Source organism: Urtica dioica, chromosome 8 (assembly GCF_054948205.1).
Source record: "Urtica dioica subsp. dioica isolate 48M chromosome 8, U.dioica_male_clone48M_v1_H2, whole genome shotgun sequence".
Lineage (NCBI taxonomy): Eukaryota > Viridiplantae > Streptophyta > Magnoliopsida > Rosales > Urticaceae > Urtica > Urtica dioica.
In genome coordinates, this window is record NC_142763.1 from 6,990,674 (window position 1) to 7,008,788 (window position 18,115).

The 18,115-nt window shown below is 38.8% G+C and overlaps 2 protein-coding genes and 2 pseudogenes across 3 annotated transcripts; 3 read left to right on the forward strand and 1 right to left on the reverse strand.

Annotated features, from left to right (window-relative positions):
- Positions 1-1,713: 1,713 nt before the first annotated feature.
- Positions 1,714-2,485, forward strand: LOC149387708 (uncharacterized). The gene is made up of 2 exons (XM_089621578.1): positions 1,714-2,346; positions 2,454-2,485. The coding sequence occupies exons 1-2, from the start codon at positions 1,782-1,784 to the stop codon at positions 2,483-2,485; spliced, it is 597 nt and encodes a 198-aa protein (XP_089477704.1). The 5' UTR covers positions 1,714-1,781.
- A 4,141-nt stretch (positions 2,486-6,626) lies between these two features.
- LOC149387709 (limonoid 21-O-acetyltransferse-like) lies at positions 6,627-7,695 on the forward strand (annotated as a pseudogene).
- An 11-nt stretch (positions 7,696-7,706) lies between these two features.
- Positions 7,707-9,141, forward strand: LOC149387710 (UPF0496 protein At4g34320-like; annotated as a pseudogene).
- A 3,191-nt stretch (positions 9,142-12,332) lies between these two features.
- On the reverse strand, positions 12,333-15,088 carry LOC149387711 (putative 1-acyl-sn-glycerol-3-phosphate acyltransferase 5). Of its 2 annotated transcripts, XM_089624829.1 has the most exons (4): positions 14,920-15,088; positions 13,646-14,310; positions 13,431-13,561; positions 12,333-13,012 (listed from the first exon to the last, which is right to left on the reverse strand). In XM_089624829.1, the coding sequence occupies exons 2-4, from the start codon at positions 14,224-14,226 to the stop codon at positions 12,990-12,992; spliced, it is 735 nt and encodes a 244-aa protein (XP_089480955.1). In that variant the 5' UTR covers positions 14,227-14,310; positions 14,920-15,088; the 3' UTR covers positions 12,333-12,989. The 2 variants fall into 2 exon arrangements, with proteins under 2 accessions (XP_089480955.1, XP_089480954.1); XM_089624828.1 differs by lacking the exon at positions 12,333-13,012 and having other exon boundaries at positions 13,358-13,561.
- Between the last annotated feature and the right edge of the window lie 3,027 nt (positions 15,089-18,115).

The window sequence follows — 18,115 nt, forward strand, 5'->3', positions numbered from 1 at the left end:
GATGGAAAGGAACCGGTTTATAAATTGAGAGAGAGTTATTTTGGTCCTTAAGCCTTTTAATCTCATTCATAAACACACACCATCTAGTTCGAGGTTATTTCGGTTTAGAAGAGCAAAACGACGTTCTTTGACGCCGGCGAAGCCATTCCGAGTCACCGATAAAGCTCCGACGATTTTCCGATAACAATGGCCGGAGGTAAACGCTTGATCCATTTAGCTTCCGCTTTAAGGTTCATGTTTCTAATCATATGTTTTTGGATTAGAGGCTATATTATTCTAACATTTGGTATCAGAGCTTGCCTCACAACCTCTACCTTGTTTTTGAAAATTTCCATATTCTTGTGTGTTTGTGTTTTGCGTTTTTTCGACGTCAAAATATTAATATTATTATGGAAATCTTTGAGAAAATTGTTTTGTGATTCTTTTGGCTTTTGAATCACTCAATTCCGTGCTAAAATGAGGGAGAACGAGTCGGATCTTCACATGGGTCTCAACCGGGTCGAAAATAACCCATCTAGAGGTTGAAGACGACTGAAAACGACATGTCATTTTTTGTTGTGACAGTTTGTGTCGTTTTGTTGAGAAGAAGCTGTCGTTTATTTGCTGCTGCACGCTGGGCTGATAAAATCTTTAATGGGCCTGATATTAGTTTTCATTTTGGGTTTTTGTGTTTTTGCTTTTAAAACCCATTAAGTGTGTATATATGGAATCGTACACATATTTGAATGTGTTTGCTTACGTACGTGTACCCATTGTTTTTTACTTTTGCTACACATTCTGACATGAATACTATTATGTGCGCAAGCTGTTCAATTCATTTATTGTGTTATACATACATACATATATATATATATATATATATATATATATATATATATTTTAAGGGTTATATGTTTTATTGCTTTACATATACCATTTAGTTTACACTGTTTTGTATGTATATGTTTATTTATCTATTTATTTTTATATGATTTGGTGTCATATTATATAGAAAATAAAATAAATTGATACATGTTATTAATTTTATTTGCATTATTTAGAATCTGCATGCAAATATTTAGTTTTAAATTATATTGTGTTAGAATAATTAAGAAGTTATATGACGGTTTATTATTATTATTTTGTAATATGCATATAACATTTAGTAATGACTAGCACAATATTATTTATTTTAGATTTTATTTTATTGTTTGTGATTTATATGGTTTTAATTAATTAAAGAATAGCCACAGCATCTTTAATTAATTTAGATTGTATATTTAGAATTAATGTCACATAAAACAATAATTGTGGTTAATCATATGCTATATTATGAAATCTACCCACAGGAATTTTATAATATTTGTATGATTAATTAGGATAAAATATCAAATTATATTTCCTAATTAACCCACAGGTATTAGGAAAATGAACATAGTTTGATAGTTTTATCATAACGTGTGAATCTAATGGAATTAGAATTTTAGCCCACAGGCAAATTTTATGTCTCTAGATTCATTAAGTACATGTTTTGCATTGATAAATCATGATATAGTTAATTTCTTCAAAAACATAATTCTTATAAGCATGTTTAATTTCTATAAATTGCAGCTAGTCAAACTGTTAGTTACTCTGATGTTAAGTGCGATGTCCCCGAACTCAAAGGGGACAACTTTAAGGTTTGGAAAGAAAGAGTTCTCCTTCAGCTGGGATGGATTGAACCCCCTAAAATCACTGAGAAAAGTACCCCTGATCAGGTTGATCTTTATGAAAAGTGGGAGCGATCTAATCGCCTCTGCGTTATGTTCATAAAGACCAAAGTATCTGCTGGGGTTAGGGGTTCAATTGAGGAATATGACAATGTTCGTCTCTTAATGAAAGCAATAGACGATCAATTTGTCACTTCAGATAAGGCTTTGGCTAGTACTCTTATCATGCAGTTCTCATCCGTGAAGCTCACTGGAATAGGAGGTATGCGTGATCATATCATGCGTATGAGGGATATTGCGGGTCAATTAAAGACACTCGAAGTTGAAATGTCTGAAACCTTTCTGGTTCACTTTATTCTGTGCACTCTGCCCCAACAATATGGTCCATTTAAGATTTCTTATAACACACATAAGGATAAATGGTCAATCAATGAACTCATGACCATGTGTGTTCAAGAGGAGCATAGGTTGGCTATGGAACAGGGTGAGAAAGTGAATCTGACTTTCTCCGAAAGGAAGAAGAAAGATCATGCCAAAGGCAAAGGCAAGCTCTCTGTCAAACCGGACATTAAGAAAGAGTCAAAGTGTTTCTTTTGCAAGAAGAAAGGACACATGAAGAAAGACTGCTCTAAGTTCCAGAATTGGCTTGAGAAGAAAGGTATTCAATTTTCGTTTGTATGTTATGAATCAAATCTAACTGATGTTGATCATAATACTTGGTGGATTGACTCTGGTTCTACAATCCATGTTTCAAATACTTTGCAGGGTATGCAAAACCTACGGAAGCCAGTGGGTAGTGAGTGCTATATCCTCTCAGGAGGGAAGATGAGCTCACGTGTGGAGGCTGTTGGTTCTTGCAATTTTGAGTACTGGTTTTATTTTGCATTTAGAAAAGACCTTTTATGTTCCTAGTTTTTCAAGGAATTTAATTTAAATTTCGAGACTTGTACCTTTTGGTTTTGGTTTTAACTTTTTGGATGATGGTTTTACATTATTAAATAAATCTAAAACTGTTGGTTATGGTACATTGTCTCATGATGGTCTTTATTCTGTTACTTTGCAAAATAATACTGCTTATAACTCTTTGAATGTTACTGCTGGGTTGAAACGTTGTATTATGAATGAAAATTCTTCTCTATTGTGGCACCGGAGATTGGGACATATCTCCATTTTAAGAATCAAGAGGTTGGTGAATGAAGGGGTACTTAGTACTCTTGATTTTACTGACTTCGAGACTTGTGTGGATTGCATTAAGGGAAAGCAAACCAATAAGTCTAAAAAGGGTGCAAAGAGAAGTACTGAATTGTTAGAAATCATACATACTGACATTTGTTGTCCAGACATAGATGCTAGTAGTCCAAAATACTTTATCACTTTCATAGATGATTTCTCACGATATATGTATCTCTACTTACTTCGTTCTAAGGATGAAGCTATAGATGCCTTTAAAGTTTTCAAGGCTGAAGTAGAGTTACAATGCGGTAAACAAATTAAGATAGTGAGATCAGATAGGGGTGGTGAGTATTATGGTAGATATACAGAGAATGGACAAGCACCTGTGCCATTTGCGAAGTTTCTTCAAGAACATGGGATTGTTGCCCAATATACGATGCCTGGTACTCCAGATCAAAATGGTGTATCAGAAAGAAGAAACCGAACTTTAATGGACATGGTGAGAAGTATGAGGAGTACCACAAAACTTCCTCAATTCTTGTGGACTGAAGCACTAAAGACGGCTGTGTATATATTAAACCGAGTTCCAACCAAGGCTGTTTTAAAAACGCCTTTTGAGTTATTCAAAGGTTGGAAACCCAGTTTGCAACATATACGCATTTGGGGATGCCCGTCTGAAGTGAGAATTTATAATCCACAAGAAAAGAAACTAGACCCTAGGACTATTAGTGGGTATTTCATTGGATATGCCGAGAAGTCTAAAGGTTATAGATTCTATTGTCCATCTCACAGTACTAGGATTGTGGAATCAAGGAATGCAAAATTTCTTGAGAATGACTTGATTAGAGGGAGTGACCCATTGCGTGATTCGGTCTCTGCAATGGATCACAATGAAGTTGAACCTTCTAGTTCAAGTGATAGATTGATTATCATACACACTCCTCAAGCTCAATCGTGTGTACGACAACCAACTATTGAAGTTCCACAAGTTGATAATGCTGATCCTGTAGATCAAGTTGCTGATCAAGATCATGTTGAACAACCTATTGAACAACCTGTTGAACAACAAGATCATCAAGATCATGATGAAGCACCATTAAGAAGATCTACTAGAGTTAGAAATTCAGCAATCCCTAGTGATTATGAAGTATATCTGCAAGAAATGGACGGCAACATTGGAGCCGAGAATGATCCTTAAACGTTTTCACAAGCTGTAAGTTCTAAAGAATCTAACTTATGGCACGAGGCTATGATTGAGGAGATGAACTCTATGGGAAAGAATCAGGTCTGGGATCTTGTCGAGTTGCCTGATGGTGTAAAAGCCATCGGATGCAAATGGGTCTTTAAAACAAAGAAAGACTTACAAGGCAACATCGAGAGACATAAAGCAAGACTTGTAGCCAAAGGGTTCACTCAAAGAGAAGGAATTGATTACACTGATACATTTTCGCCTGTATCAAAGAAAGATTCACTTCGCACAATTATGGCATTAGTAGCTCATTTTGACTTCGAGCTACATCAAATGGATGTGAAAACGGCCTTCCTTAACGGAGATCTAGAGGAAGAGGTTTACATGAAACAACCAGAAGGATTCTCCTCTAGTCACGGTGAGCATTTAGTCTGCAAGCTTAATAAATCCATTTACGGTTTAAAACAAGCCTCCCGCCAATGGTATTTAAAATTTCATGATGTTATAACTTCTTTCGGTTTCGAAGAGAATGTCATGGATCAATGTATATACCAGAAGGTCAGTGGGAGTAAGATATGTTTCCTTGTTTTATATGTGGATGATATTTTGTTAGCGACTAATGATAATGGAATGTTGTACGAGGTGAAACAATTTCTGTCTAAGAACTTTGATATGAAAGATATGGGTGAGGCATCTTATGTCATTGGCATTAAGATCCATAGGGAAAGATCACGAGGCATTTTGGGTTTGTCTCAAGAAACCTATATCAACAAAGTTCTAGAGAGATTTCGAATGAAAGATTGTTCGCCAAGTATAGCACCTGTTGTGAAGGGTGACAAATTCAGTCTTGATCAATATCCAAAGAATGATCTTGAGCGGGATCAAATGAAGAATATTCCATATGCTTCCGCTGTGGGAAGCCTTATGTATGCTCAGGTCTGTACCAGACCTGACATTGCATATGTTGTTGGAGTATTGGGTAGATATCAGAGTAACCCAGGTCTTGACCATTGGAAAGCTGCAAAGAAGGTTATGAGATACCTTCAAGGAACAAAGGGTTACATGCTTATGTTCAGACGAACCAATGAATTGGAGGTGGTTGGTTACTCTGATGCTGACTACGCAGGCTGCATAGATTCCAGAAGATCCACTTCAGGATATATGTTTATGCTAGCCGGCGGAGCTGTATCTTGGAGAAGCACGAAGCAGACGTTGGTCACTACTTCCACCATGGAGGCCGAGTTCGTATCTTGTTTTGAAGCTACATCACATGGTGTTTGGTTGAAGAGTTTTATATCTGGGCTTAGAGTTGTAGACTCTATTTCTAGGCCTATTAAGTTGTACTGTGACAACTCAGCTGCTGTCTTTATGGCTAAGAATAACAAAAGTGGAAGTCGAAGTAAGCATATCGACATCAAGTATCTAGCCATAAGAGAACGTGTTAAAGATGGAAAAGTGCTCATCCAACACATTAGCACTGAGTTGATGATTGCCGATCCTTTGACTAAAGGCATGCCACCAAAGAAATTTAAGGATCATGTGGAAAATATGGGACTTGGTTCCATAATGTAATTTTTCATAGTACGCTACATTTCCATTTACGAAACTCGTATTCAGTTTAATATTTCTCATATGGTTTGTGCACATTCATTATCATTATTGATTTGAGAAGTATTTTATTATGTTTGGACCTATAATAAACATATGGTTTATTCATTATATTTTGATGGGTAATTTGTGAAAAGTAATATATATGATACATGGAAGATAATACTCATTTATAGAGGACTTATCGTCATGATCTATATATTAATTTTCTTGCGACATATATTGAATTTATAGACCAAGTGGGAGAATGTAAGATATACGTTACGAATATAGAATATATGGATACTAATTACCGTATATTGTATATGGAGTATATTAAGTAAATACGTTATGATATATCTCTCCATTTATGGTCTATCAAATCCCATAATTATAGCAACGAATCAATACACATTAAACCTCTCATTTCCGTTTCTCTTTGATGGAAAGGAACCGGTTTATAAATTGAGAGAGAGTTGTTTTGGTCCCTAAGCCTTTTAATCTCATTCATAAACACACACCATCTAGTTCGAGGTTATTTCGGTTTAGAAGAGCAAAACGACGTTCTTTGACGCCGGCGAAGCCATTCCGAGTCACCGATAAAGCTCCGACGATTTTCCGATAACAATGGCCGGAGGTAAACGCTTGATCCATTTAGCTTTCGCTTTAAGGTTCATGTTTCTAATCATATGTTTTTGGATTAGAGACTATATTATTCTAACAAGATATCTTAATCAGATAAACGATGACAAATACTTATTTCAAACTTTAAGACGAAAAAAAACAAAAAAAGAAAAGAGTTGCTCTACAAAGTTGCTAAACAATTCCCTTTTAGAAAACTTCAAAGATTCATTTATTATAATATCCGTCTTCAATCAAATCTATATGCGGGCATGGTAGCGTAATATTTATAGAAAAACCAAAGTAATTCAGAAGATATACATACCACCTCGAAGTTACGGAATACAAATATTAGAGTTTCGATAGAAATGAAGAATATTGAAGTGGAAGTAACCTCGGAAGAGATCATCAAACCGTCGTCGGAAACACCTGACCATCTTCGCCGCTAAACACTCTCGTATCTCGACCAAATATCTCCCAAAATGTACAGTCCTCTAATCTTTTTCTACGAGTTGAAAAACGACCGAGCCGACGAGCCTGGGATCAGCGAGATATCGAACCGAATAAAGAAGGCTCTCTCTGACGTCCTAGCCTTGTATTACCCGCTCGCCGGCCGTGTCAGAAAAGACCAGTTCGTCGACTGCAATGACGAGGGAATCTCCTTCTCCGAGGCCCGAGTCGTGAGCCCTCACGAGCTCTCCGAGGTAATAAAAAACCCTAACCCTAGCGAGCTCTCGAAGTTCCTTCCGTTCGAAGTCAATGAGATGAACGAGTTCGCCGCCGGAATCCGACTCAACATGTTCTCCGGCGGAGGCGTGGCGGTCGGAATCTGCGTCTCCCATCAGCTCGGCGATGGTCTCTCTCTCATCAGCTTCATCAAGTCCTTGGCCGCCATCTACCGCGATGCGTTCACGATCATCCGCGGCAGCGTCGTCGCAGACGGCGGAGAAGTCGCGAAGAGGATAAGGGAGGAGATAAGGAAAGTGGACAAGGAGTTTCTCGAAAAGATGAGGGAATCCGGGGAGGACCCGAATCTGAAGCGTGTGGTGGAAGAAATGAGGAGGGTAGAGATGGAAGGCGGCGAGTTTCTCGAGTTTAGCTTCAACAGTCTCTGCATATTTCCTCTTTACGACGCCGACTTTGGGTGGGGCGAGCCTGCGTGGGTCAGCGCGGCGGCGTTGAATTACGACAACGAAATTAGCTTTTTTGACTCCAAACGCGGCGGTGGAATTGAGGCCTACGTGAGCTTGAAACCCGAGATTATGGCAAGGCTCGAAGCTGACGTGGAGTTTCTTAAATATGCAAATTTTTATCACGAGACCAAGGATTTTCTTGGAATTTGGGAGTTTCTTTTCTTCAAGCTTATTTACAAAATCTCTCTCCCTATATAAACAAATACCTACAAAAAAAAAATTAAACTAATTTTCCCACATCGCTTTCACTTCTCCAAACACAGAAAAACAACACGAAAAGGGAAAAAAAAAAAAATTCATCTGATTCAGCGGTGATTCTCAAATAAGCAACTAGAAACCAAAAACAAAAACAGAGAGCAGATAAAGTTCGAGTCGTTTTCATTTTTCTTGATTACTGTGATGATCTTATAGTCTGAAGACATTTCGACCAAAAAAAAAACTTTGAAACGGTTCTGGGTTTAGATCTGGAGTATTTCGAAGGCTAAACCATGGGAAGCCATATGAGCAAGAAATCGCATCACACTGCCGGTACTTCTTCTTCGGCGACCACAACGATGACAACGACGACGACGACAATCAACGCACAGCAATACTCAGCGGAGCTGAGCTCATACGAGGCGGCTCTGAAGCTGGACTCGGACCTCCAATCGTTCGACACAGCGCTCCAAGCTCGGACTCACCAGGTGATCAACACCCTGGCCGTGGGCGTGGAGGTTCGAGCTCTCTCGTTCGAGTCTCTCAAGGAGGTCACCGAGTGCCTCATCGAGATGAACCAGGAGGTCGTGAAAGTTATCTTGCAGTGCAAGAAAGACATCTGGAAAAGCCAAGAGCTCTTCGAGCTCGTCGAGGACTACTTCGAGAACAGCCTCCGAACCCTAGATTTCTGCGCCGCTCTGGACCGCTGCCTCAAGCGCGCTAGAGACTCCCAGCTCCTCGTCCTCGTCGCGCTCTGCGAGTTCGACGGCGGAGGATCGTCGTCGTCGTCGTCTCCGGCGAGCCGATCCGTGCCAGGAATCTGGAGGAGCTCCGGCGATTCCGCGACGCCAGAGATCCGTTCACCGCCGAGTTCTTCGATCTCTTCCGCGACGTGTACGGCCACCAGGTCGCGATGCTGGAGCGGCTCAGCGGCCGGAAGAGCCGCCTCGACCGGAAGCTTCGCCGGATCCAAGCTTGGAGAAAGGTTTCGAGCATGATCTTCGTCGCCACTTTCGCCGCGGTTCTGATCTGCTCCGTGGTCGCCGCCGCCGTGGCGGCTCCTCCGGTCGCGGCGGCGTTGGCGGCGGCGGCGGCGGTTCCGGTAGGCTCCGTCGGAAAGTGGGTGGACTCGTTGTGGAGGAAGTACGACGACGCGCTGAAAGGTCAGAGAGAGGTGATCGGATCGATGCAGGTCGGGACTTACGTGGCGATCAAGGATCTGGACGGGATTCGAGTCCTGATTGATCGCCTCGAGACGGAGATCGAACGGCTGGTGAAGAGCGCCGAGTTCGCAATCGACAGCTCCGATGAGGCGGGAGAGGAGGCCGTGAGGGTTGGGATCGAAGAGGTAAGGAAGCATCTCGGAGTGTTCATGAAGGTCGTGGACGAGCTCGGAGCTCAGGCCGATGTCTGTAGCAGGGACATCCGGCGAGCCAGGACCGTCGTTCTGCAGAGGATCATCAAAAACCCTAACGGCCATTGATGATCCATTCAATTTCTTAGTATAGTAATTCGTGTTGTTGTAAACTGTGATAGACTTTGTAGTTTAATACTTAATTCAATGTACAATTTTAAAATTTAGGATTTTTTTTTTAATATTATTTGTACATGCAAATTGCAATGGTTTGTTGGTGAATTACTGAGTAATCGATTGGGAAAATCTGAAAGGCGTTGCAATGAATGACGAGCTGATTTTGACGTTTCCTCTAAAATTATTTCTATTAAGGTTCGGTTTCACTGTCAATTGTCAATCAATTCTTAGGTAAAATAATCACTTAATATTGCACGTGTTAGTTCAACACAAGCCCAATTTTTAGGTGGAAATTGGAAGGAAACAAATTCAGGTCTGGAGAGAGAGAGGGACAATCTGGCCAATAATTCGGCCCAAGAGCATGGAATAGTTGAGTATAGAGAAATTAGTCTCCTCGTGATTGGCTTGGCTAAGAAGAGTTTATCATGAGTTATGACCAAAGCAAGAACAATAAGAGAACAAATTAAAGTGTAGAACTAGACTGAGTCTTTTACGTCAAGTGATTTCTTGAAATGGTCAAGCTTTCTGTGTGGTAGTCGGAGAGGATTTGCTGAGCGAAATACGAGAGAAGAAAGCAACAGCAAAAAAAAAAGAGAGAAAAAAATAAAGTGATTAGCCAGCCTATTTTGTGGTACCAATTCATTTTGCTGTGACTTCTTCACAACTTATTGACCACTTAAGGGGAATTACGCAAACTGCTTGATGTCATCACATTTTGCTTTCGCAATCATTTGGATTCTTTGTTTAATTTTTAATCATCAAACTCTTTCAAACACAATTTGTTGAAGCAAAACGAAAATAAATAAAAATAAATAAAGATACAGATAACAAGAAGTAGTTGGAATTTGGAACACATGCATTAGGAATTTGGTTATTGGATTCCATACACAACAAATTTGGTTAAGCAATTCCATTCTAGCGATCACAACACTTTTCCTTTAAGTCCTAAAATAAATCTTAAAACAAAAAAATATAAGAAAAATTAGACGAACTAGCCATGTTCAAACGTTTAGATTGCAAAATAGCCAACCTTTGAGAAACTTTTGCAGAATAGCCAATATGGGTGAGCTGGCAAATCATACGTGTTTTTTCTACCTAAATTGCCCTTATTTTTTTTTAACGTTGGTTTTATATAAACTGAAAGAATCAAAATGAAAAAGTCAACAATGATCCACTTTTAATGTTTGTTTAACAGAATTTACACGTTTAATTGCCCAATATTATTATTACTACAAAAAGAAAAGAGCCCCGTGTATGCAGTCCCGAGCCACGCCCCGACGAACCTCTCGCGGGCCTCGAGCGGCGGCGACAACCAGATCGCCCAGACGAACCTCTCGCGGGCCTCGAGCGGCGGCGACAACCAGATCGTGCTGACGGCGTATAGCCTGTTGTCGGAGATCGCAGTGAAGGCCCTATTGTCGGAGATCGCAGTGAAGACGGCGAACTCCGAGGGCAGGAAGTTCGCGGCGGGGAAGAAGTTGGATCCGGGGTCGGAGGTGGTGTACGGGTTGGCGCAGTGCACGCCGGACCTGTCGAAGAATGACTGCCGACAGTGCCTCTTGAATGCGACAGAGGGGATCAAAGGGCGGCAGAGGAAAATCCTCCTTCCCAGCTGATTCATGTATGGAACGATTTTCAATCCTGTTAATTAACGTTAATATCTGTTAATTGCTGTTATGTATGTTTTTGAACGATTTCAATCCTGTTAATTAACATTAATATATGTTAATTGACTTTGTTTTTGAATTTTTTCCTTGTTCTTCCCAGCTGATTCATGTATGGAACGATTTTCAATCTTGTTAATTAACGTTAATATCTGTTAATTGTTGTTATGTAGGTTTTTGAACGATTTCAATTATGATATTAATTAACGTTAATATCTGTTGATTGCTGTTAATTGACTTTGTTTTTGAATTTTTTCTCGTGCAGTGTAGGTTTGGTTGTGTGTTTGAAAGATAAGCATTTATCACGGTGGATTTGTTAGATATACATTTATCACGGTGGATCTGTTTTAGTTGGCATTTATACACTCGATTCCAATTTCATTTCTTTCTTTTTTGGACGCGGGAATCTTCCAAATATTTTGATTTGATATTATTTAAATGATGGGCAAATTTGTATTTTTTTTTACTGTTAATGTGGTATATTGGCGCTACACATTAAAAATAACAAAAAATTAGCAAAATAGCCAAATCAAACCTTATGATTTGCTATTTAGCCAAGGTTTTGTAAATACTAAGTAAATAGCCACGCCGATAACGTGGCCCAATAATATGTTTTTTTATTTCCGAAAATTGCCCATGTGCGTTTGAATTTTGAATTACATATTTGAATTTTCGGTTTAAATTTTTTCCCGAAATTTTTTGAATTGTTTTCCTGATATAAGTGTGAACATGATTTAATCAATTTATGATTCCCTTTATTTTAGGAACTAAATGGACGTGGAAGTTGTAATTTATTTGTTTCTTTTTATAGATTATTTCTGATATTTTCGGCCAGAAATATATTGTATCGTTTATTATTTAAATATATGTAAATAAGTTAAGGTTATGACAACTTATGCAGTAAATATGCGTAAATAAACACTTCCTGATAACCAAATATAATAGTACTTAATATTTACACACATTTACTACATATATTAACAACCATACATTGTTGTAAAATCCAAGGATTGACATACTCGGTGTAAATATGTGTAAAGAAAGATTTACACACGACAAAAATTTAAACTACCCAATATTTACTCAGATTTACTGCAAAATATGTCAACACCTATTTTTTCATTCTAACATCCAAACACTCAAAATTCTAAACGCATTCACAATGGTTTTTCCCATACATTAACACTGAAACATGATTACATTAATTTGCAGTTATTACTTCCTTGATTCTCGTTTACACGTTACCTTTTTTTTTTATTAAGTAAACCGTGTGCTTATGGGCGGGAAATGCCTGGGCTTTTTAGTAAATGTAGAAGTGTCTTAAATGATATCTGGCTATTTACTTAGTATTTACAAAACCTTGGCTATTTAGCAATGTTAAAAGTTTGATTTGGCTATTTTGCTAAATTACCATAAAAATAAACTAAAAGTTGGCTATTTTGACAATTACAACGTTTGACTTTGCTATTTTGCTCGGGCTCATACATAGGTTGTAAAAGTGAGTCGTTTATATGAGTTCTCTGGCAAGAGAAACGACACGTCGTTCCACAAATATATCATTGCCTTGGCATTCAAGTAACATAATTCCTCAATAGTCACCTAGCTAGCAGCAAGCATGAACTTTTTAATCGATTCAATAACCATTTTTATTGCGGACATAATATCCAGAGTCGAGTACATGATCAGTGCCACTAGCATATAAAAATTAAATAAATTAAATAAATAATGACCTTAGGAAGATTTTTGTTTGAGCCGAGCTTTGACTAGATCGACGATTGGAACGGGTCTTATGTTGAAACACGCGGCTAGCGAGAAATACACGCAAACCAAAGGCACGTAAATCTTAAACCATACCGAGGAGAAAAAAGTAAAGTAGGTGAAAATACCGGTCATGAGAATCACCGCCGCGAAATTCACGAGGCACTTGGCAGTGGAGAGATGATCCTCGGTTCCTTGGTCGGGGAACCGACCCCGGGAGCGGAAATCGGAGAGCATTTGGTCCTTGAGACGGAAAGCGTTGACCAGCCAGGCGTTGACTTCTTCCTCGGAGACCGGGATCGAGTCGAGCGAAACGCGCCGGACGTGAATGTGGACTTCTGAAGGAGCTACGCCGTAGACATTGTCCATGAAAGTCAGCAAGCAATGCTTTTATGCGATAGTTATGTCGTAAACTACACACACACACACACAAACCAAGTTCACATATCAAAGAAGAGACTTGATTAGATCAAATATTATCCCGAGTTATTGACAATAAGAACCCTCGAAATTCTTTGATACATCGATGGAAGATGCAAGATTAATGAGACGTAGGGATTGAAAAAACAGTTAATATACCAAAAAAAAAAAAAAAAAATGCACCTTAAAAGGTTGAAAGGTGCACCTTTATGCATTCAAGAGACCCAGTAATAATTCATTTCCCCTAAATAATCATTCTCAAACCCTATTTGTAAACTAACTACTCTAACTGATAAGATTAAAGATGTATTTCAGACTATAAACAAGCAACAAACTATTTACTTATCTAGAGTATCATACTCTGATTGATATATGTCATTACAATGTAAATAAAAGATAGGCATAAGAAACCTGAATCGAGAGTTGCTCTGAGGCTATCCAAACAGAGAAAGAAGCCCTTTGTTTTCGGGAGCAAGACATGGTTTAAGACAGGAAGGCCGTTTTGCTCCGCATATTTCTGGCTACGAATGCACTTCTGCTCTCTGCGTAAAGTATACACAAACTCAACTTTTTATCGTAAAAAACTACTATTTGAGAGAGTGATGTAAAAAAGATTTCATATTTACGTGAAGTCGGTGCCTTCGGGGAAAAGGGAGAGCCAGAGCGGGTCCCTCGGGTCCCAAAAAGACGAAACCATCGCTTTCATCACAGGCTCGTCGATCTCCCACTTCCTCGCGACGGGAACGAATTCCATGACCTGAAACGACCAACCGAACAACGGAAGCTTCATGAGGCTGCTCTTCAAGACGTACTTGATATAACCCACCATCCCTTTTCGCAGCGCCAAGTCCCACAGGTACATCCAATCCACCTCAGTCCCGTGATTCGCTATCAGTAAAACCCGCTCATCATCATCCCCGTTCCCGAGGGCTTCGCCGGAGAACACGACTCGGGTTCCGTTGATCTTCTCGAAGAGGAACGGCCACAGAGCGATCCACGACCCGAAGAAGAACGAGGTCGCTCTCCGGCTCTGTCGGGTGCTGAGGAATCGGGTTATGACCGCGCTTGCGAACCCGATGTAGACTAACATCATGAACGCCGTGGAGACGAGGACGACCAAGCACAGGACGCCCCGGATTATCCTGAGCGGAGTCAGAGCGGCGCGGTCGGTTTTGTCGATCGTCTGAGAAGGGTTTTTTGCTTCCATTGTTCGAATGATCAAGAACCTCGCAGCATTTCTATTGACACGGGTTCTCTATCTCTTTCTCTCTCTACATATATATGTATACACCTGGAAAAGGGCATTAGAGAGAGACTCAATGCTGTTTGTATTTGATTTATTAATATAAAACTGGAGAACTACTTGGATTCTCTATCTTCTATCTTCAATTTTACAGTGAAAAGACCAATATTGCAAAATGTGGACAAGTATGAATCCCGATTCCAACAATAAGGGATAAAAATGGAAAGAAATCTCCCACTTTATCTTGATTATCATCTACCAAATTCTTTTCAATCAATCTACTACAAAACCCATCAGCTCATTCGTAAAAATCGTAAAAGAAATGAGCTTTTAGATTGGGTTCATAGTCAATTACTTGATTCTGATTGATTAGCAAGAAGGGTAACATTTTTACAATATATAGATCCGACTCATTTTTTTCATTACTTTTTTTTTCTCCACAAAGCACATCTGAAATATCAATGCCAAACAATACCGGGAAGAAATAAAAGGGTATTTTTGCCAAACAAAAAAAAAAGAGAGTAATTAACTCGAGTGTTGTATAGTTGCTGAGAATGTAGTGAGTGACTGAAGATCAAATAGCTTGAGGCCATGTTTTTAAGGGCACGGAACAGAATCGACAAAAGAAAAAGGAAAAAAAAAAAAAAAAGGATTTACCTTGAAAATTGGAAACAATGTCGAAAAATTTGATGTTTGTTTGAAGTTTGAAGTTTGAACGCTTGAGCAGTCGGTTACCACTGTTGGACGGTAGTACCTGCTGCTGAACAAGGCTATAAAAGACTAAGGATCATATCCGCCTAAAATTACGAAATATGCCACGAATCTAATGAACGAATTTTAGGAAGAATATTTGAGAATATTTAAGGAGACTCCCATGATCTTAAAATATAAAGGGAAACTTGATAAACCAAGTATTGTGTGACACACCATTTGAAAATAAAACCATATTTTGGTAGTTGTTATGTCATCGTTTTAACAATGTAAAAACGATACCCCGAGAGCCTAAAACGACAAGAATTGACAAAGTTCAAGACCTAACTATCGACGTGTTGAAACCATCGTCATGCAAACCATCGGCGACCTAGAACCTTTCGCAAAGCAAGACTATCGGCGAAAGGAAGAATCATTGAGCTATCGGCGGCCATACTATCGGCGAAGTTCAAGATCAAACTATCGGCGTCCTAAAAATCTTCGGCAAAGTAAGACCATCGGCGAACTTATGACCGAGACTATCGGCGAGCTTCATGACCTAGACTATCGGCATGAAAACTATCGGCGTGTAACTATCGGCGTGAAAACTATCGGCGTGTAAACTATCGGCGTGTAACTATCAGCGTGAAAACTATCGGCGTGAAAACTATCGGCGTGTAACTATCAGCGAGCCTCTAAACCTTCGGCAGACACCAACTCTCGGCCACCTTGGTCTGCCAAACTATCGGCACAGGTCTGGCTCACGGCCAAAAATGACCACTTTGGCCCAAGTTGCCCACAAAGCCCACACAAGCTCCAAAATGAAAAACTATAAATACCCCTCTCTCCATCTACAATCGAGGTAAGTTTGGAAAAACTTACAAAACCTCTACTTCACTCCCGAAGATCGCGAAGAACACGACGAACTCGAAGGACTCGACGAACACAAAGAACTCGAAGAACGTGAAGAACTCGACGAATCCGAAGATCGCGAAGAAAACGAAAGCGAACTAATTATGAAGTCACGAGAAACCGAGAACCTCTTTTCGGCGAGGCAAAGACGACGAGAAGAGTAGATCTCACCACACCCAACCTACGTGCGGTCATAGGGTCCGGCCCTAGACCGAACCACAAACAGTTCTAAGTGTTGGCCCAAAACGTGGTTAACAGTAGTCTTAGGAAAACCAAGCATTTTTAGTGATGAAAAGTCATAAATGCCCTTACTTATTTTCTTCCTTCATCAGAGTACATGAGTTCCCAATTAAATCAGTTAAACAAAATAGAAAAAAAAAAAGGAGCAAAACCCACACCCACGCACGACGAACCCACAGCGAACCCCACGCACGGCAAACCCTCGGCAAACCCCACGCACGGAAAACCCCCACGCACGAATGGGTAAGTTTCGATCCCTAATTCGATGATATTTTGTAAGAGATTTGTTAGATTTCCTGAAAAAAGAGTTTGGGTTCGTCATGTGGGATCCAGGAAAAAGTTCGAATTTGTTGTCTGTAATTTCGAACTTTATAGATGTTATTTCGATTTCATTTCGAAGCTTACGATGCCCACGCCCTAATTCCTTTAAACTCAAATTTGTTGGGCCTTCTATGTAGTTAACCAGTTGAGAGAAGAAAAATGGGTAAGTTTCGATCCCTAATTCGATGATATTTTGTAAGGGAGTTGTTTGATTTCTTGAAAAAATGAGTTTGGGTTCGTCATGTTGGGTTCAGGAAAAAGTTCGAATTTGTTGTCTGTAATTTCGAACTTTATAGTTGTTATTTCGATTTAATTTCGAACTTTTTTAACTTGTACAGATTTGACTTCTAATGTATACTTTTTAACTTCTTAACAGGTTCAAACGTTAATATATGTTGTTTATTTGATGGTACTTGGGTGAACAAAGGTACAAAATGGGAATATACTAATGAATCGCGATTCGAACTGCGTGCACTCGCGAAAGACATATCTCGGGCGGAGCTATTAATCGCTATGTACGAAGCTTTTTGTGTCGATGAGTCGTTATACGATTTGAAACTTGAAGCTGCGTATGTTTGGGCTGGAAGACCAATGCCTTCTCTCATTATGCCTTCTAATGTGTATTGATAATTACTTCGGTAGTTTTGGAGACTAGTTTTTTGGATGAAATTTGGGTTTGTAATGTATACTGAAACCTCTGAAATCCATTACAAAAAATAACTGAAATGTCTGAAATTCAACACATGAATAACCTGAAATGTCTGAAATCCAACACATGAATAACCTGAAATGTCTGAAATCAAACACATAAACTAACTGAAATGTCTGAAATCCATTACAAGAAATAATTGAAATGTCTGAAATCCATTACAAAAAATAACTAAAATGTCTGAAATCCATTACATAAAATAACTTGAAACTCTGAAATCCATTACATAAAATAACTGAAACCTCTGAAATACATTACATGAATAACCTGAAATGTCTGAGATTCAACACATGAATAACCTGAAATGTCTGAAATCAAACACTTGAATAACCTGAAATGTCTGAAATCCATTACATAAAATAACTTAAAACTCTGAAATCCATTACATAAAATAACTGAAAACTCTGAAATCTATTACATAAAATAACTGAAAACTCTGAATTTATGTAATGGATTTCAGAGTTTTAAGTTATTTTATGTAATGGATTTCAGACATTTTAGGTTATTCAAGTGTTGAATTTCAGACATTTCAGTTATTTTTTGTAAAGAATTTCAGAGTTTTCAGTTAGTTTATGTGTTTGATTTCAGACATTTCAGGTTATTCATATATTGGATCTCAGACATTTCAGGTTATTCATGTAATGTATTTCAGAGGTTTCAGTTATTTTATGTAATGGATTTCAGAGTTTTAAGTTATTTTATGTAATGGATTTCAGACATTTCAGTTATTTTTTGTAATGAATTTCAGACATTTCAGTTAGTTTATGTGTTTGATTTCAGACATTTCAGGTTATTCATGTGTTGGATTTCAGACATTTCAGGTTATTCATGTGTTGAATTTCAGACATTTCAGTTATTTTTTGTAATGGATTTCAGAGGTTTCAGTATACATTACAAACCCAAATTTCATCCATAAAACTAGTCTCCAAAACTACCAAAGTAATTATCAATACACATTAGAAGGCATAATGAGAGGAGGCA

Bases quoted from the DNA above. Each gene is read 5' to 3' on its own strand.
- LOC149387711 (XM_089624828.1), bottom strand. From the start codon at position 14,226: ATGGAAGCAAAAAACCCTTCTCAGACGATCGACAAAACCGACCGCGCC. The intron at 13,562-13,645 runs GTAAATATGAAA...TACTTTACGCAG, and splicing joins CCCGAAGGCACCGACTTCAC to AGAGCAGAAGTGCATTCGTA.
- LOC149387708 (XM_089621578.1), top strand. From the start codon at position 1,782: ATGTTCATAAAGACCAAAGTATCTGCTGGGGTTAGGGGTTCAATTGAG. The intron at 2,347-2,453 runs GTATTCAATTTT...AATACTTTGCAG, and splicing joins GAATTGGCTTGAGAAGAAAG to GGTATGCAAAACCTACGGAA.